The sequence below is a fragment of the Pundamilia nyererei genome, unplaced genomic scaffold (genome assembly GCF_000239375.1).
Source record: "Pundamilia nyererei isolate P.nyererei 1_Seehausen unplaced genomic scaffold, PunNye1.0 scaffold00134, whole genome shotgun sequence".
Classification (NCBI taxonomy): Eukaryota; Metazoa; Chordata; class Actinopteri; order Cichliformes; family Cichlidae; genus Pundamilia; species Pundamilia nyererei.
Window position 1 is genome coordinate 896419 of NW_005187535.1, and position 20005 is coordinate 916423.

Consider the following 20005-nt stretch of genomic DNA (forward strand, 5'->3'; position numbering starts at 1 on the left):
AACAAAAACAAGCAGGGACAATCTACCAGGCGAAAGAAAAAAGACATGTTACTCTAGGGATTTTTTTAAGTCTCCAGATGACTTTATAATTTCAGCTATAAAGTTTGGAAGAACAAGTCAAAAAGTTGATTTAAAATAAGCACTAGTCTTGTTTTAAAATACAAATGAACTTTTTAAGGGCCAAGTGGGAACTTGCATCCCCAATCTTTGCTTTCCAATTACAAGAAATATGACAGACATTTCCTAATCACTCAGATTCCAATACTCAGAGCACACATACAGATTTCTATCTTGCATTTCTACACGTTTATTTTCAGCAGTGCACACGTCTGCTGAGATGTGTGACGTTATAACCCCTATCTGCACTCTCTGCAAGAATTCAGTGAGTTAAAGGAAAATAGCACCATCGAGACTGAGTGTGGCTATGTAGGCTTGCTCAGGGATAGATGGAGTGGCCATTGAGATTAGGTTTTTGGGTTGTTGTTTTTTTGCCTATTAACACTTCGTTTTATAGCCACAAGCTGAACCAAGTGGGCACTACTAAATGTTAACATTTACCGTTTTCTCTGACTGGTGATTACACACACATAAAATCGTACCTGAAATAAATGGAAATGGATGCAAACATTGTCAGACTTAGAATTTACAGGTGTACAAACATTGGCATTAAGTCGTATGTGATTTGTGATTTTGAAGACAATATTATTTAAGCTAATTAGGGCCTAGGTTACCTCTGTGAGTCTATCACGCCATGTGTACCTGCTGTTAATGCAGTATCAGGCTACCACAAAAGATACCACTTTGCACCTGATTCGAGAAATGATTATTATTTTAGTCTTTTGATTTTTCAACTATGACCCATCAAATTCTCTTTACTAACGAAAGCGTTACAGTAGACCAATGCAAAGCTAATGCAACACCTCTGAAGATAACAAAAGTTACAGTTATTGTAGCCATGACCATTTTAGACGCTCAAGTTAGTTATTCTGCTGATCGTATTGTGTTAAGGTTTGCTGCAGAAGTTAAGGAGAGTGTACCAAAAGACTGGCATTAGCGTATTAAGGGTAGGTGCAGTAAATGCTCACCTCAGAATGAAACCACAACACTGCGGTAAAACCACATTAACTGCTACCGAAAGAACAACCAACCGACTGGATAACGTGTAACGTTGCTACACGGGCATTGGTTGATTTAATGCCAAGTAGTAAAAGAGAAGTTTCAGTGCAAATGTTCATTACATTTGGGTTTGTGTGTGCCGACAGTGTCGAGGCCTTTACCTTGTCCATCAGACGTTGACAGTGCAGGTGAATTCAGCTTCGGCCGCTTAGAGAGTGGAGGTCCGGCGTCCAGCAGGTTTTCAGCCATAGTTGAAATCTTGCCTGGCCGGTCGCTTAAGTTGATGATTCTGATTAGCTTATTAGTAGAAAGTTGTTCAATCACCAAAAACCTTCCCGGTTAGCACGTTAGCAAGCTGACAGCCTGCTAACGTTGGCTAACTGGCTAATAGCTAGCTAATTGCCTGCTACCAGCTAAAGTAACTGTTAGCGTTTAGCTACTCCTCGCCGTGAGAGTCAGTGTCTTTTAAAAGAGATGCAATAGCGCCCCGCTTCGCCACCGCCATTCACCCCATGATAATCCAACACCCAACACCCACATTATTATCGTTAAATACCCCAAAATAAAATATTCCCCATGTAAAAATCGAGCCTCACACTGACGATCCAGTTAAATCAGGTGGATTGCTGCATTCCGGGAGAAAAGTCGTAATTTCTAGATGTTCAAAGTACCCATTTTGCGTGACGTCAAATTTCTTCATGCAAAAATCGCGCGAAGCTCCACAAAAATGCACAATTGCATAAAAATGCCGTATTTTTGCAAATCTCTTCGAAAGTCACGATCTGCTCACCGCTTGCCCACGGTAAACAATACTGCTCCCGAACGGCGACAGGGGCTGAATCACCGCACTCTGAAGGGGAAATCAGATATACGGAGCTTTTCTGCCCGACGACCACCAATCCAATTCCCGTTTTTTCGCACAAAATGTCTCCGAAGCGATATTACGATTTCGTTTTCGGCAGAAGGCCGCTGTCATATCACGGGAAGGATGCTCGATTTCTACGTAAAACCCAGTGTTGGACCGAAATCCTAATTCCGAGCCACGACAAGATGGCGGCTGTTGATTCCTTCGGTACAAAAAAGTTTTTTTTTTCTTTTCCAGATCGGCTGTAGAGGGGGAGGGGCCGCGCATTCACGCCCTACGTGAAAACACCGTCACCACTGACCGCTGGGGGCGCTACAGCACAACCAGTGATTCACACATGCACTTTACAACCCATTTGATCCCATCTTTTTTTTGTAAACTCGGGGCAAAATATATACATTAATGAATAAAAAATATCTTTTTTAAGATGTTAACTTAAATATTTTACCTTATTTTTACAAACTCACGTAATTTTTTCTGGAAAAAAGAAATTAGATATAAAATGTACATTTCAAGGATCTGAATTTCCTTTATTAACTGGAAAAATATGAATCTCTGCATCATATAGGAGTTTTCCCGTCTACAATAAAAAAAAATACTTAAAAGTTGTCAGTTTCTAGCCACTTTTATTTGTCATTTTTGAAATCGTGTTTTACTAACCTTCTTTTAAATTTGTTAACAGTTTGCAACAAATTATTAAAACATACCTTCTTGCAGTTAAAATGCACTTGGTTAATATAAACTGCGCCCCAACTTCAGTCATCAGCTGGCTGCTGATGAAGATCACAACCCTGTCTCCAATTTTGAGACCTTTTAGGTTAGGCCTAATCCTCCCTAAAACCTGGCTAATTTGCATGTTGCCTTTTTGAGAATCTCTAAATTGCTTCCCTCACCTCTTATTTAGTTTTAATAATACAAAACTAAATGACAGTACAGTCTGTCATCACTCATTATATGCACAGAAATTCAACTCTACGTGACTTTACACGTTACAGTATGCTAGACAGTCCAAGCTTTCCACTTGGAGATTTATTTCTCTCATACTGAAAAAAAGAGGAATAAAGTCATATAACTCACACATAAGCAAACACACACACAAAAATCAATCTGATAATACGTGTCTCTTATTCATTGTTTTTGGACAGAATCTGACACATGCACATGTATAAAAAAAAAAATCATATGTGACAAAATAACTGCATATGTACAAACACTGAGTGCTTTGTGCAAATGTGTACAGATTACTATCACGTGTTGATAAATGATACATGGGTAATGTGCACAAAACGTACATTATACATCTCATTCATGAACATAAAACAAATACATTTCAAATCAAACAACACTGTTTAAAATCTGTCCCAGTGTAACTTAGAACACATACGGGTAGAATTTACTTGCAAATTATAATGAAAAGACGTGCAGCTGACATAATTTAAAATGAGTGACAATGTGATGCTTAAGTGCTGACACTCTATGCCTTTATGTATTTCCCTTATTTCTTTCATAAAGCAGAATCACACTTCTCCAAAAGGAAAAGAAAAAAAAAGAGATGACTGAATGCCATGAACTTATCCTTTTTTAAAACGGGAGAACTAGCTTCTGCCAAAACTGAAACAAATCATTTATAAATACACTGTCAAAGAAGGACAGTATTCAGGTAATGAGCAAAACTTAGTGATTTGAATTTCCTGAATACTGGAAATATATGCATAATAATTAACATATATGTAGAATGACATTGAAATGAAATAGGATGACAGTATAGTACAGAATCAAACAAAAAATAGGGAGACTAGCAAAGAAGGAAACTACTCACATGCAAACAAGTCTCACTCACACACATCTCCCCCTACTGCACCCCAGATCACATAAGTCAGCAGCGTGTAATATTTTATTCATATGTGTGTGTACAGATTAGTGCTACTGGAGAGGATGTGTACCCACAAACCTGTGGAGTTCTTCCTACGCCACCTCAGATCTATGGCGAGTTAGTGTCACTGCTGTGCATGGTAGGGCTGCAGGCACATGGCCTGAAAATCCCATAGATCATCTAACAACGCAAGGCAACAAGACGGTGAACTTTCCTTCACAGCTGATACTCGATATTCTCCTTTATTTGTGTTACATTGTGTGCTATGCTTCATTAGATTTGGCAAACAAGAGCAAGTGGAGAAAATGTACAAGTAGTGTAAATCTTTCAAAAAGTAATGATTCTGGGCAACAAAAGCAGGACTCGTTTAACTATTTCAGCGTCTGCAGTGACGGCTTCTGGAGAAACCTCTTTGGATTTTCAGGGTACTAATGCTGCAACGATTATGAAAGTTGATGCTATGATTAAACATAGTCCACATTCAAAAGGCACAGGCTGTGTACGTCCAGAGAGCTTAGTGAAAGAGGTAAATAAACATGTTTTGCTACAGGTCCCGACAGCTACATAACTCATCCTTCTTGTCATTTTGGCATTTTTGCATGTGAACAGAGAAAGTCCATCTAACCCAACTGTTGACTAATTTTTTTAAACATGTGGTGGTGAAAGCTGAAAATGAATAATCTATGGATAAGGCAATAGCAAACTGTCCCCATTTCGATCTTTTTTATATGATTGAGTTGACGTAAAACCTTATATTTCTCACACACTTAGGAAATATAAGAGAGAAACACGTACTTTCAGGAGAAAAGACAAAGCACGAAGTGAGGAAAGAGAAAAACGAGCAAGCGATTTAATGGGAGCACCACCACACTTTTCCAGATGGCTGGTCTGTGTCAGGAGGAAAGAACTGGAAAGAAGCACAAAAAAGTATCTGGAATTTATCAAAAAAGAAACAAAACCTGCACACAATGACCATTAATTTTCTCAAATATACAATCACAATCTATCCTCTGCGTAATGACAGCTTGGTAAAAAAAAAAAAAATGAAAGAAAAAAAACTTTCTGGAAACCAAAAACTAAAAAAAAAAGAAAAAAATACAGTCATACTTTCAGGCACCACAAACAATCAGCTAGATTAGGCTGCACTGCACCTATAATCACTCAATTAAAGTGGCACAATTTTATTGATTCAGTAGAGGCCCCGATTGGTGAAAAGACTGACAGGATCAAGGTAATACGTCCCAATCTTTCAACAGCAAATCACAAAGATAAAGGCAGACGACAATGATCTGTTGGGTAATTTGCACGGATGGGCTGACCATTGTTTATATATATTTTTTCTTTTAGCAATGAAGGCAACGGAAATTAAAGAAAAGTCACAAGATTTGAGTCTGAGGTTTTACACACAGTACTGTGGAAACTGTCACTCATCTCTAAATTTAAACCCACGCCAACAGCCTGTGGACCACCCCATCACTGACCAAGAACTACGCAGTGACTGTCCCTCACAGTCCCATTTAAAGTTATACTTCACCTGAAATCCTTCGAGTGTCAAGCGCTCACCTCATCAGAAGACAGGAATGGTGATATTCTGCATTTGACTTATTGACTCCAATGAAAACAACATTAAAGCTGCCAATACTGCCAATACTTGCAAGTATCATACTACCTCCCAGCATTATTAGGACTCTCTTATAATTAATAATGAGTGAAATCTGTGTTGTTGGTGTGGATGTTAGTACGGTAAATGGGAGTAATCAATTTATGGTAGTTTGAATGAGTGATTCTTGTATTTTGGCTATTTATCAGGATTCCAGCAGGAGCAAATGGGAGAGTGGCTGTATTCAGAGACAGGCCAACACGCTGCTGACTTCCTCTTCACTCTTTTCATTTGGTCAAAACAAAAATACAAAATATCACCAGACAGATATTTGGTCTTCCAAGCAGGAGTGGTTCTGATCAAAGAAAAAGCTGAAATATCAGCTAGCTCGCATCGAGACAATTTTACACTACCTGTAAAATTGGACATGTGTGCGAGAGGTGAGCGTTTAATACCTGAAAGACAGATCCCACTATATCTAAAGTGCCTTCCTGCATTTGTGATGGTCTCACTTTTTCAAACCACCTTTCTTCCAGATCTATAGTCCCTTATCTGATTATTGTCCTTTTGATTCTCTCAGCTCTGTTTAAAGTTTCTTAAAAGCTATTTATTGGTAATAACTACTGAATACAAGTGGTCGAAAAAAAGAAAAACACTGTGCAAGACCTGTGCTTAAAATGTGCATTGAGCTGCTACACAAACTAAAATCTCTGCAGCCTGCATGTCCCTTGAAAGTGAGACTCTGGCACAAATGAATACTGTATTAAGCCCTGATGTCAAAGCACAATACATAAATTAACACTGCTTCATGTGATTCCCTCATTCTTCCCAAAGTTTCCTGCTCCGCCTGTCATTCTGCATTGGCACTTATATAAAATCGAAAATAATTTTCCCTTAAGTAAGGTCGGGACTTTGATCAAGTTAAAACAGTTGATATGGCACGACAATAATGATTTCTGTAAGAAATACTTGCATTCAAAATAAAAGCATGAAAAAAAGAAACCACAGCATATTCTGTAGTCTAACATTGTTAAAACTTGTTCAGTATTCATATTTTTGTTCACTGTTCTAATCCTGAAGGCACTTAATGACAAAAGCATCAACAACAACAACATCAACAGATCCCTCTTTCCCTTTTCAGCTTGTTCGCCATCATAAACTGCTGTGCTCAACACAGGTAAAACCCGCCCCAGGACTCAGGAAAGACATCAAGTACAATCTTATAGCCACTGGATCCACTGGTTTTGTTTTTGACGTGACCAGTCTGTCTTCCATGCCAAAGACACTTGCTTAAAGGAAAAGACATCCCGCCAACATCGGTAATCAGTCCTGGGGAGGCAGCAGCTGGGGGCAGTAAGAGGAATAGAAGACAGCGGGAGGAGACAGAAGGGATCAGAGGCGAGCATAAAACTCCTCATTGAGTTTAGTTAGCTCATTCGCTTCCTCATCTTCATCCTCCTCTTCTTGAAGCGCGAGAGGAGCTGGCTGCACCTGGGAGGGGCCTTGTGTACAACTGGGCTCTGGGCCTAGTTCAGAATGAGGAGGGGTGTGAACGTCTGTGGCAGGGGGCTGTCCAGCGTCCCTATATCCTTCCTCCCTCACTTCTGTGGGCTTAACTGAGACAGGCTCAGTGCCTACTTCTGGAGGCCTTACAGCATATTGGGGTTGAGTAGAGAGTGTGGAAAGAGAGGAGGAGGGAGGAGTGGAAGAGGTGGAAGGGGCAGCCACAGGCTGGGCAGCTGAAGTCTCTCTGGCAGGTAATACCACGGACGAGGGTCCAATTCTGACAGCCTGCTCCGCTTGATCCTGGTATATACTTTCCCCACTTTTTGGGTAAAGGAAAGTCCTCATTTGACCTTTGCCCTTAACATTCACAGTACCTCTATAGTCAAACTCTAAACCCATGGCACTGAGCACAGCATGGCTTTCCTCGCTCACTTGCACCCGACACTCCACGCCGGTGGAGTCCATGCGACTGGCAATGTTTACTGTGTCTCCCCAGATGTCATAGAGCAGCTTTGTGGTGCCGATGACCCCTGCCGTCAGGGGACCATGGTTAAATCCAATGCGGAGCTTGAACCCGAAGCCTAGCATGTTCTTGTTGAAATCATCCAGGACTCCCATCATCTCAAGGGCAAAGTTGAAAAGGGCCATGAGGTGAGCATGCGGAGAATCCGATTCATTCTCAGCCATCTGCTCGACGTTCAGTCCCGACGCAGCCATGTAGGTGGCCCCGATTGTCTTGATTTTTTCCACGCTTGAGAATTCAGGTTTGCGAAGGAGTTCGTCAAAGTCTCCAATCAGCTCATTCAGGACACGGTAGCACTCTTTTCCACCTTCGTAGCTCTCTTCATAAAACTCACTGAAGTTCACAATACTGGCAAAGATCACACCCACACTGTCGTGGTTCTTGGAGTAGCTCTGGGTCACCTGAAATATATGGAGAGAAGAGGCTCACGTTATAATGAACTCACAAGAGAGAACTATCTTCAACTGTAGTCAATAGTTTGAACGTGTGTATACATGAGATTCAGGGTGAATTTAGATTTCATTGTAAATGAACACAACTGCCATTTTTTGCTCATTAACTGATAAAACTACTACTGCTGTATTTAGCCAGGATTTGCTTAATAATGGTTGATTACAAAGAATAAAAAACAAGAAAATGTTTATTTATTGATCAGTATTTAGAGGATTAAGTTCAAGTTTAATAGTTCATTTAAATGGCAACAAAACCTTGAGCTGGTCAGCGACATGGATGGGGATGATGTTGCCGAGTAACCACTCAGCCTGATCTCGCATCATCTGGATCTTGGTGCGGTGCTTGTCAGCCTCGACGTTGCCATGGTAATGGAGACGGTAGCTGATCTCAAACTCGCGGTTGAGGAACCACACCAGGAGAAGAAGCAAGAAGAAGGCCAGGATGGCCTCTGAGATCAAAAGGTCAGAAAACATCTTAGGACCATTTTCTGAACTGCCGTCAATCAATGTTGAGGTGTTTGGTCTGTGGAAGAAAATGATGGGAGAATCAGAAAAGAATGAGGGACATATGGGAGAAATGATCAGATGAGAATTGAAAGACAAAAGATGGTAAGGCAATTTCTGCAGCCATTTCTTGGAGAATCTACGACATAGCATCTTAATAAAGTTTTAACATATATCTTGCAGTTCTTAGCCCAGTTTTTAAGTTGCATGTGCTTAATCCAGATAACGTGCAGTAATGCTGGGAAATTTTGGTTTAGCCTTAATCAAATTTGATTTAAGAATCTAAGAGTCCAAACGTTGCCAAAGAGCAAGAGTATAATTTTGGACTTGCACTAAAATTCTGATTTATTGCAGAGCAGCCAGTTATAACTTCCCAACCACTGTTTATCTGCAGTTTAATTCATTCTGGAAGATTTAGAAACTAGACTTGAGTTAAAGAAGATGAAGGCTGATTGAAAGTGATTTTCATCCAATCACTTTATGGATTTATGTGACAGATAAGAAAATTCAAGGAGTTATGCCTGGTAAATTTTATCTGATAATGCACTTTAGCTAAAAACTGTAATTAGCACTAGAATAAGAAAAGTTATCCTCAATGTAATATTATTTGAGGGGTTATTTATCATCATCACCTCAATGCAGAACATGTGGAACTGATGATGTCGAGATGTTCTGATGTACAATTGAAATTCAGTTATTTTATCAAGACGAAAGAATGAGGGAAAAAATTTCTTGTGTGTGATCTGTGTCATATCTTACACAAACTCTGTGAATACATTGAATGCATAACGCATGGGAACAGTTTGTAAAGCAGGTGTGCAGCACAGTATTTGTTCTAAGTAACCACACCTGCAGAGATTGTTTTGCATAGGGCTATGTGAGTAACAGGCAAAACAAGAGGTGCTTTGTTTTCAGCTTTGCCTTCCTATGAGTCTCAATTTCTGCTGCAACATTCAGATTGTTCAATCTGTTGTTGGTGTAATGGTGTGGGGAGCTCTTCTTCACACGGTACAAGTTTAGCACTGTTTAAATGCCACAGCCTACCTGATTATTTTTGCTGACTGTGCCCATCTCTTTATCCAAGCTAGTACTATCAAAGTATACCCAATAAAGTGGCCAGTAAGTGCATAACTATTAACTATAATATCCTGGGGAAAATGCTTTTTAAAACCTTATTTTTGGGCAAAGTCATATACGTTTTTTAACATTTTTTTTCGTCTTTTTAACTCAGATTTGACTGGTGATTCTATACATGCAGTTTTATGTCCTGATGAAAATGTAAATTAAAGTGAATTTGCATAAAACTTCAAAATAGCTGACCTAACAACGGTCTAGAGGTGTTTCTATCCCCAGATTTTTTTAATGTTAAGTTGCTAAGTAACCACCAGCTGCTGGGCTACTGGCAAAGGTGGATGCTGAAGTTTTTCTTGCAAAAAACATACCAACGCTTTATGACCCGTGTCTGTATACAATAACTGCATGCATCTCACGCAAAGATAAAAAAAAAAAGAAGAAGATGATCTCCGTGCCACATACTTTCATGTCTGGTGTAGCCACTTCCATTGATTATAATAGAAGTAAAATGCATACTTTAGGCATTCAGTGTAACCACAGTAAAAGGCTGTGGCCCACACTTATCCATCACTGATGGGGAGAAAAAAAATTACGGAGAATTTCTCTGTTTCAGCTTGTTTTTGTAATTCCCCTGATAAAACTAAAATAAAAAATGCAATGTTGAAGTTTACATATCCAACTGTAATATAAACAGGTGCCAACAAAGACCAAAGAATACAAAGAAACAGTTCTCTACTTTCATTTTTTTCTACTGCGGCCTTGATTAAGGCTTAGTTGTAGCCCTCATACAAGATTTAAGCCAGCATGAGCTGCATGAGTCATTTCCACCACTATTGGCATTTGCAGGCATTATTACTGCAGCACACAAAGAGGAAAACAGAGGAAGAGAGAGAGATGGATAGGAGAATAAAAAAGCATGACCGTGTGAGCATAGGTTAAAGCTAGAGAGAGCTGTAGTTATGAGTAGAGAAAAAAAAAAAGCAGTCGCTCCTGTTAACCCTTCAAATGTCAGTCATCAATCAAACCCCTCTGTTTCCACGGAGACACTCACCCTTGAACTGGTAAGCTGTTATTACTCGAGCTGAAAGACACAAGAGTGGTGTCAGTCAGAAGACCAGTCAGGAGCAGTCACACACATGCACACAAACAAAAACAACACGCATGCATGACAGCATATAATCAGGGGTTAAAGTGGGCAGAACAAGCCAAAATGGTGTTTCGATATCTTCAATTACAGAGTAATTAAATACGATAGGTGGCTTAATGCACCACAATATCAAGCAGGATCATGTTTCATTTGCTATAGTATGGGGTTCCTTCTAGCTGATGCCAGGAAGATACTCAAGAAATCAAAAAGTAACATCACCCCATCATTATTTGGCGAACTAGCGATATGCTAACTTATTTTCAAAATAGTAGATGGGTGGTTAAAAATCCCAAACTCTATAGCATCATCACAGGTCAGCTGATCACAGCCTTTCCAGAAAGAAAGCAAATGTACTTGAGCTCACAAAACAAATGAATTATAAATTATTCTGAGGAAAGACATTTTTCCTGATGAACTGCTTCACTGGATCTTGAGTGCCATTTGAATTCCTGCATATGATGTAGATATTCTTATTTCTGTTGCAGAATCTGCTACAGGTACATTGCTTAAAAACTACCAATTGAAATCTGAGCCACAAACAAACAGGGCAGACTCAGTGCACCAATGCAAACCTCTTTCTTTAGCATTAAAAAAAGGAATTATTATTATGTACTAAAGAAGTTCAGTGTTAATTTTGAGACTAAAAAGCAATAATTGCAATAATTTTTGTAGTTCTATTGGTTACATGATGGTTTGGTTTTTTTTAGAAATGTATTTTTTCCCAAAATGCAAATTTTGCAGGTGAGTGCATTTAAAATTAACAATACAAATGCTATTTAAAAAGGTCAGCAGGAGGCAATTAACTGCAATAAAGTGCTAAAAAAAAAAAAAAAGAAAGGAAAAAGCCTGCCTTCTTTTGTGCCTGGTGTGGAGGTGATAGTTACAGCTCAAAGTGTTAATTTGGAATGCCAGGGGGAGATATTATCGGAGTGATAATTGGCACGAGAGAATGGTTGGCATGGAAGCGCCATGTAAAACTTTGGCTCGCTCCTCTAGCTCTTTACTGAGCGTTTGTCCTGAATGTTTAGATCTGAGTCCCACATCTTTCTGGTCCTCTGTAATAGTGGCATTTTATTGAAACTGAGAAGAAGTCATCTCACTGCAAATACAAAATGCATGCATGCTATGGATGTTTTAAAGGCAGCAAAGTTACGTTTTTACAGCGAGCAGAGCAGTTTGCGCCATAGATTTTTAATCCTGTACACTGAGATCAGTTCATAATGGAGCACAAAAGCCTCTGCGGTGTCTCTCTGCATACACAGATGCCCACAATGTCACAAACTCCCTCATGTATTTTGCTTTTTTCCCCTCCTCTCCATCAGATCAATCACATAATATAATGAAATGTGCAGCTATTAATGCGACTCGGATTGGAAGCATGCAGAAAAAAGCAAGAGCAATGTGTGCATTTACAGATGAGGCACAGCTGCAGTAACTTCATTAAGGGTGGATTGCAAATAACCTTTTATGCTCTTCTCTACATCCTGCAGGTCAGCTGTTATACACAGGTGCCGTGTTTGAAATAAAGCTGAATAATGCTTGAATAACCTCTGGATGACTCCTACACGTCACCCGAGTTCTCCGCTCTCCCCTCCGCAAAAGTCTCCATCGGTTTCTAACAGAAGACTTCTCCCTTTTCTATCAAAACACATTGATTATTCTCCCGCTGACTCTCACCGATCTGAACTGCTGTTTCTGGAGAGAAAATGTGGAATACCTCCACTTACACTGTGCCATTTTAGTCAGTACATTGTACATTGAGGATTATATGTAGTGAATATATGCAGAGATCTACAGACTAAACACAAAAGGTGCAAATTTGTTTTACAATAAGGACTGGCTAGAAATCAGTGCTCTACCCTACTCTACCCTTGACTACTTAAGTCTTTTATAGGGATTCATGATAGCATCCCGCAGAGTACCCTGCACTTAGTGTTTGTGTGTATGTGCAGTTAGCGTCTCACCTTTCCCCAGCCAGAGGACTGCACAAAAGCAGCAGCAGCAAAGCAACCCCTGTAGCAGTGGCCAGGATTGAGCGCATCCAGAAACTCAGCTGACAGAAGTTACAAAACTGGATGATGGCCAGGATGGTGGCACAGCACAGGAACGCGGTCACCTGAGGAAAAACAAAAGCTAGTTATTCGAATGTCTTAGCAAATACAACAGCAACAAAGAATTCTTGCACATTCAACTGAAGCGTGTGCTATAAAAACACCTACTAAGCACGTAGTGATGTAATGATGTAATACTGGCTACTCCTCAGCTGTAAAATCCAGGTTTTCTGTTTAAGCACTTAGTGGTTATGTTGTGTAACACAAGTGCATCATACTACATCTTTCACCACCAGAGCCAAAGCCAGCATGTTGTAGCCCAAAGACAATCCATAGGCTTATTGAATAAAATATGATAAAAGCTTGAAGGTTTTTGGATCAAAGTACTACAGTTCAGTTCAGATAACTGCAACATGAAAGTGCCTTAAGATGATTACCCTTGTGAATTATTGCTACATAAATAAAATTGAATTAATTAGCTTCCCATTTCCCCCACGGCAAACGTTTTTCTCTACAGTTCTTGTTGCCATTTCCTTGGTATTTCCCTGGATTGTGTCAGCAAAACTGCAATATTATATCCTAAAATGTCAAGAGCAATTCAGGGAATAAGTGCACACACACACTTTCAGTTTTCAGGACTAGCTCTATAATTTCATGGAACATTTTTTTAAATTAATGAATCATTTTATTTGTTTATTGTCACAAATAGACCTTTACGACAATCAAAGGGATTCTATTTTGCTCATTTCCAATTTTCTCCGTATTTTGTTCTTGGACCTTTCTATAGTATCTTTGCATGATTCTGATTTTAAAATGATCCTTATTCATCTTAACCTGGGCTGTGGTGCGACACCTCACTTCATGCACATTGTGAAGCAAGATTTTTTTTGCACCTCTTCCTTTAAACTAGCTTTCTTCCCATTGGCTGGTCATTGCAAACGATTAGAACAGCAGGCGGGTGGAGCTGTGGTGCTGCTGCATTCCCAGCCTAAGGTGGCATTATTAGGAATATCCTGTCACTGACTTCTTCTGAGCCAAGAGCAGGAAAATTTTTAAAATAAAATTTAAAAAATGCTTCCTGCTGGATGCACCTTAATTTGAAAATCCCAGGCGATTTTGAGAAAAGTTGACTCAAACTTGTTTGAGATTTTTAGTAGGTGCACCTAAGGGATGAATTTAAAAATCCTACATCACCTCAATCTTGAGTTGTCATATTCACAAACTTGGGTACCAACACTAACAATACCCCATCAACCTTTTAAGATTGAGGGGTAAAAACTGTCTACAACAGTGTTTAGTGCAGTCTGAAACCTGCACTTTGGCTTGAAGGGATTACTTCTATATATAGCATGAAAATAACTGGATGGATTTCAAAACAATGCTGTCAAAATGAGTTTTTCACCAATGTTGAAGATTTAGCACTGAACAAACTGTAGTGTGTTCAATCTCAAATTGAAATCCACCACGTGAGCAAGTGTTGGGCCATCTACACTAAAGCAGAGTCATGCTGGAAGAGAAAACCTAAGCACAGTCCAAAATGTGTTGGTAAGCTGAGGCATATTAAGAGTCCCCTTCGCTGGAACGTTCCAGACTCACTCGTCAGACAGAGTGCCAGATAGAGAAGCATGATTTGTCACCCTACAGAACATGTTTCCACTGCTCAGGAGTCCAGTGGTGGCTTTCTTTATGCCACTTGGTGCTGTAAAGCCTGCATGTAGCTGAACAGCCATGGAAACGCATGCAGTGAAACTCCCGGCACACAGTTTTTGTGCTGATGTTGATAAGTCTGCAGCACTCAGCAACCCTGCTCTTCAACTTTACATGGTCTGCCACTTCATGACTGAGTTGCTGTGGTTCCTAAACACTTCCACTTCACAATAATAATACCACTTAAAGTTCATCATATAATGTCTAAGAGGACAGAAATTTCACAAACTGACTTGTTGCAACAGCAGCATGCTATTACAGTGCCACGCTTGAATTCAGGGAGCTTTTCACAGCAGCACAGTCTTTCACAAATGTTTGCCAAAGCAGGTTACATGGCCAGGGGCTTGATTTTCTACACCTGTGGTAATGGGCCTGAAATAGCTGAAGCCAGTGATTAGGAGGTGTGGCCCAGTACTTTTGTTCATAAGGTTTAGCTTTGTAAAGGGATCCTTGACCCAATAAAGTGAGCTGTTTTGTCATAGTTTTGCGGAAATGTCTTAGTGGTCTAAGCCTGAATTTCAAAAGCAACATAAATGAAATATAATGTGATTTGTAAAAGTCTAAAACATAGTGATTTAGGCTCTTAGAAACACGCAGAGCTCTTTTCATGCAAAAACATGCAGACAGCAAAATGAATTTGGGGACATTTTCACGCTGTTAACGATTACATTGACAAGATAAGATCTTTTCCCAGCTCATCACTACACATGTCCTCCCCTCTCCCTGTCATGCCCTTCCACCCCACAACCCTCACTCAGCACTGTTATTGGGCCTTAACATCTTCAAAGGCATTAAAGTCCAGAAAACTGCATGTCTAATTAGCAACTCTCCCTGAGACTGTCGCTTTGATCTGCGAGCCCTGAAGCGATGGCGAGAGCTGAGGCGAGAGAGTGAGCAGGGTGGGAGAGAAATGGATAAAGACATCAGGTGTTGGAAAAACAAGATATGAAACCAATGCACATCTTGCAAGCAGCCGTTGGCTCCAACATGAAAGACGAGACTCGTACGTATACAGAGCTGGAAATGCACTTGACTTAAAACACCGCAAAACAAGCGCAACTCAATCTTCACACATGCAGGACTCAAAGAAGAAAAGTCGACATTTCTGGTGCCAAAATCCATGCGTGTTCATTCTAGTGGTCCTATAACGGGTTAACACCAGCTAATGAGCTGTTTTAGACCATGATGAGTTTCAAATCAGCTTAGAGATAACAGTCAGAGTAAACCATTACAGCTACAAAGGATACTTCCAAAAGCAGGGACAACAGAGGCACAGTAGTTGCAGTTAAATCAGCAGCAATACAAGTACTATTAGTCCCAGCATGGCATCTTTAGTAGTAGTCCTGGCAGCAGCGTCAACTGCAATCTCTCTGAATGATACCAAGAAGCAGCAACTATGACGGTGCAAGTTTAGTAGGGTTACATTTTTACTTTAAACTTCTCCTTGAGATACTTTCAGATGAGAAATGTGTGAAATATTTTGAGGCTGTGAACCAAAAGATATTTGGGATGTTTAAGAAGTTTTGTTCAACAGTTTAATTTTAGTGTTTACCTGAGGTTCCGGCTGGACGCCTGAAGTGAGGTGGGACAAGACAGAGATGGCAGGGAGAGAGACCAACACGGCGCCGATCACGTGACGAGAGACCCAGCCAGAAACTACCAGGAGGAGGGAGTGAGTACAGCTCATCACCTCCTCCAAGTAGAAGGCCATGCTGCACGAGAGGAGTGGAGAAGAGAAGGGAATCATTTATTGTCTTAATGAAAATCAGAATGAACAAAAACTTTAACCCATAACTGAAAAATATCAACGTTAGACAGAAAATAAAGTAGAGAAAAACACGCCGCCTCTTCTCCTCTAACTTCCTCAATCCTTGCTCAGTCTGGGAAAAAACTGCAGCAGATTCTCATTACCCTTAATTATGACACATTATTAAAACAATAACACTGTCCAAGTCACAGCAAGAAGATGAAGATTTATTGCCCATTTAGGCAAGACAATAAGTGAAAATTAATTAATCTTTAAATACTCTCCATGCACAGTCATTAAAGTAAGTACCACAAGAAAACACATCCCGAGCACTACTCAGAGTATTGGAAAATCCAAGGATAAGTTTGTTTTTTTTCTCTTTTAGCCTGGTATGAGTTTGTCATTGTGCCGGTTTCTAAGCCAGTAATTGACTGGGGAAATTTATCCGTGGTGTGGAAGCCAAATAAAACATAAAACAGTGTAAAACAATTCATGCTAGTCTCAGTGGAAAGTCACAGTCCTGCATGTTGGTCTATCAGTAGTTTCAGTTCCGTGGCACTGAAGCCCAAGAGATACAGATTTTTATTCGACTGTGACAGCACTCGACTTGAAAACAAACAATTGCGTATTCTTACGCCCAGCTGGAACCGCACCGAGAGCAACGGTATAAATAACACTTGAGCGATTTCGCTATCCCGCCAGGAAAAATAAAATCTGGGGAAAACACTGAGGCCTTGTCATTGTTTCGTAAAAAGGTCAAATGTTGAGACAATGAATGTGTTACGTTATAAAATATGTTATACAAATGTTTTTATTGGCATATCGGTCAAAACATTTTTGATATACAACATGTGTGCACACTCACTAACACCCACAAACACTCTCCATCTGCATCAGCTGCCTAAACATCCTCACCGTATGGAGAGCACCAAGGAGGCCAGCTCAAACAGACCAGCCAGGGGAGCCAAGGCCAGGGCAGCGGTAGCCAGAGTGGATGAGCTCATGAGAGGTGGAAGAAAGCAGGCCAGGGTGAGGGCCAGGAAGACAAAACAGCTGAGGAGGACATCCAATAAGGAGCTGAAGGTAGTGCTTGCAAACGTCTGCACCGGAACCATGTTTCTGACCTAAATGGGAAGAGTAATTGCAATTGCTCATTTTTACAGAAACTACACCCACACCTTGCAATGCACACATAAATGTATGGATGTTTTACAATCAGGTCTAAAATGTGTAAATCTAAATGCAAAACAAAGTACAGACACAATGAAACCTCCAAAATATTTATTTTACCTTTTTTTAGCAGTCGTATCCAGATCTGTGTTGCTTTTACGTGGTTTCCTAATCTGATTTAACTTAAAAAAAGGTTACTGCCTTCTGTAAACTGCCAGATTATTTTTAAATTAATCACACTTCTTCAGTGGGTGTTAAAAAAACCCCAACTAAATCCTATTTTCATCCTTAAAGGGGGGGTGCAAAACGACAGTAAAAGCGACAAATAGAAGCTTTTTTACAAATGCAAAAATCCCCTGAATTCTTCCAATCGTTTAACAATTCTTTCTAGACACGAATGCACAAACTAAAACTTGTGCTGCTTTAGCAAATAATAAATATTATATAAATGTTTACATACTGAATATATTTTCACAGCTAAACCCAAAAGTCATAGTCATGTGCAAACTCTTATGATCACATACTGTAGACATTTTGCGTGAAGTGATCCTAGTGTTGTGGGGTTTTTGTTTTTTTGTAGTAACACTGGTTTAACACCAGGTGGCTACAAGACTTTGAGGTCAATGCAGGCCAACTGGAACTGGTCCTGTGTGTGTGTGCCTGTGTGAGAGAGCATGTGGTATAAAATTTCGGAAACAAGAGGGGTACAAGGAAAAACTTACAACAACTCCACCCCATCGGTCAAAGAGACAAGCACGCAGTGACACAGAGAGAATCAAACGCTCTGCCTCAGATTCAAAAGATGCATTAGGACACTACTGTTTGTCATTCGTCTCCTTATTGCCTTCTGCTTTTTAACAGTTCAGGTTTTTGGGTGGTTCTTTTTTTCTTATCCACGTAGGAAGCCCTCTCTTCTGCTGGGTGCTATTTTTAGTTAAGCCTCAAGTTAATCAGCGAAGAGTGTTAAAATCACAATCGCTGGTAGGATCATCAAACAGTTGAGTAGAAAAATGTGTTTGTGTACTTGTGTGTACCTCTTCCTTGTAGCTGCTCCGATAGGCTTTTTCCAGAGGGCTCTTTAGAAAGTTAAGGCTGATCTTATTGATGGGTGGTTTGAAAAAGTAATCCTTCATTAGACTGGAGATCAGAGTAAGGAAAAAAAAATACGACAAAAGGTCAGAAAAAGTCAAATGGTTCACTTATTATTTTATTGTGCGAAAAAAATGCAACAACTTTAACAACTCATCCAGTGATTCAGGAAAAAAAAAAACAAACTGTAAGTCTGAAACAACAGCTCCGACATTAGCATTAAACCCTTGAGTCCTCAAGTAATCATACGATGTTTGCATTTCATCTTTAAGAGCATCCTGAGAACTCTGTGTGTGGAGTTTATGCATTTATCTCTGTGATCTGGCGAGGCGAGCCCTCAGTACAAAGGTTTATTTTTAATAAACCTTTAGAAAATTATGAAAACATGGCATCATATTCAATGCCAAAGTGATAAGGGTGCATAATTAGTCACCCTTATCAGATCATAAATTCCACCTTTAACCACTTTGCTCACCTGTCCTCCCCTATAACATCCACGAAATGGGCATCGCTCTTCTGTCTGTAGTTCTTGGCACGCAACTGTATCAAGGCAGAGTGATCCATGCCTGTACCTGCTGCCCCCGTGCCCCCGGCCATGCCGAGACTGGTGCCAGTTCCCGTGTCACATAGAGAACTCTGACTGGCCCGCACTGGTTCCTCCAGCGGTGGACTCAGCAGGCCGTTGACTGCCTTGGGGCTGTGACCTGGGATAAACTGTGATGAGTAGATGAGATAAAGGCGATGACAAAGACAGAGGGACCAGAGTCAGAGGAGAAACGACGGAGGTGAAAAAGAAGAAAGGACACAAAAAGCGATAAGCACGGGGCATGACTGTCAAGTAGCTTTAGAGACAAATGCTTAATCGAGTGCTTGACAAGTGCACCGATGCTGTCGTTGCTCGTGTGTGCGTGTTGTACCTTGGCACTGCTAGTCTTGTGCTCTTCCTGGCAGCCATTCAGCACAGCCACATCATCACCCTGCTCTGCCACTGAAGACAGGACCGTGTTATGAAACACACAGGGAGGCTGGAGAGAGAAAAAGACAGCAGGGGGAGATTTTGACAAATTAAACATATCATACAGAAGCGGCTTGTGCAACAACAGCATCAGATTATATATGATGGAGCTGTGCGCACTGGTATGTTTTAAGTTTAAGTAAAAGTGAAATGATGAGCTGGAGTTTTTCAGTTTTATAATAAATCCCCCTAATAATTAAGACTTAGCAATGAATGTGAGACAAAATAACTCTGTGTGAGTCACACAATGGTAAATGGCCTGTATTTGTATAGCGCTTTACTAGTCCGACCGAGACTGTCCAAGCCGGGGCTCGAACCAGCAACCTTCCGATTACAAGGCGAACTCCCAACTCTTGAGCCACAATCGCCCCTGTTCAAAATGAGCTTCCCTTCATCACTCACTGGTTCAATAATGCACCAAAAGTACGGGGTGGGCCATTTATATGGATACATCGTAATAACATGGGAATGGTTGGTGATATTAAAGTCCTGTTTGTGGCACATTAGTATATGTGAGGGGGAAACTCCTCAAGATGGGTGGTAACCATGGTGGCCATTTAGAAGTC

The 20005-nt window shown here is 40.3% G+C and overlaps 2 protein-coding genes across 5 annotated transcripts in view; both read right to left on the minus strand.

Moving 5' to 3' along the window:
- The window catches only part of crebbpa (CREB binding lysine acetyltransferase a), a 43093-nt gene extending 40915 nt beyond the window's left edge, over nucleotides 1-2178 (minus strand). For 2 of the 3 annotated variants that reach the window (XM_005743655.1, XM_005743654.1), the window contains exon 1: nucleotides 1278-2178. In XM_005743655.1, coding sequence (XP_005743712.1) covers nucleotides 1278-1365 — 88 coding nt within the window. In that variant the 5' untranslated portion in view covers nucleotides 1366-2178. Of the gene's footprint in view, nucleotides 1-1085; nucleotides 1139-1277 lie in introns of those variants that run through there. The other variant, XM_005743656.1, reaches the window with a different exon arrangement.
- A 3017-nt stretch (nucleotides 2179-5195) lies between these two features.
- LOC102191962 (adenylate cyclase 9) overlaps nucleotides 5196-20005 on the minus strand; it is a 45961-nt gene continuing 31151 nt past the window's right edge. The window contains exons 4-12 of one of the 2 annotated variants that reach the window (XM_005743657.1): nucleotides 19342-19449; nucleotides 18900-19138; nucleotides 18370-18472; nucleotides 17081-17289; nucleotides 15971-16130; nucleotides 12625-12776; nucleotides 10565-10594; nucleotides 8191-8458; nucleotides 5196-7884 (exon numbers count right to left, since the gene is read on the minus strand). In XM_005743657.1, coding sequence (XP_005743714.1) covers nucleotides 6847-7884; nucleotides 8191-8458; nucleotides 10565-10594; nucleotides 12625-12776; nucleotides 15971-16130; nucleotides 17081-17289; nucleotides 18370-18472; nucleotides 18900-19138; nucleotides 19342-19449 — 2307 coding nt within the window. In that variant the 3' untranslated portion in view covers nucleotides 5196-6846. The remainder of the gene's footprint in view (nucleotides 7885-8190; nucleotides 8459-10564; nucleotides 10595-12624; nucleotides 12777-15970; nucleotides 16131-17080; nucleotides 17290-18369; nucleotides 18473-18899; nucleotides 19139-19341; nucleotides 19450-20005) is intronic. The other variant, XM_005743658.1, reaches the window with a different exon arrangement.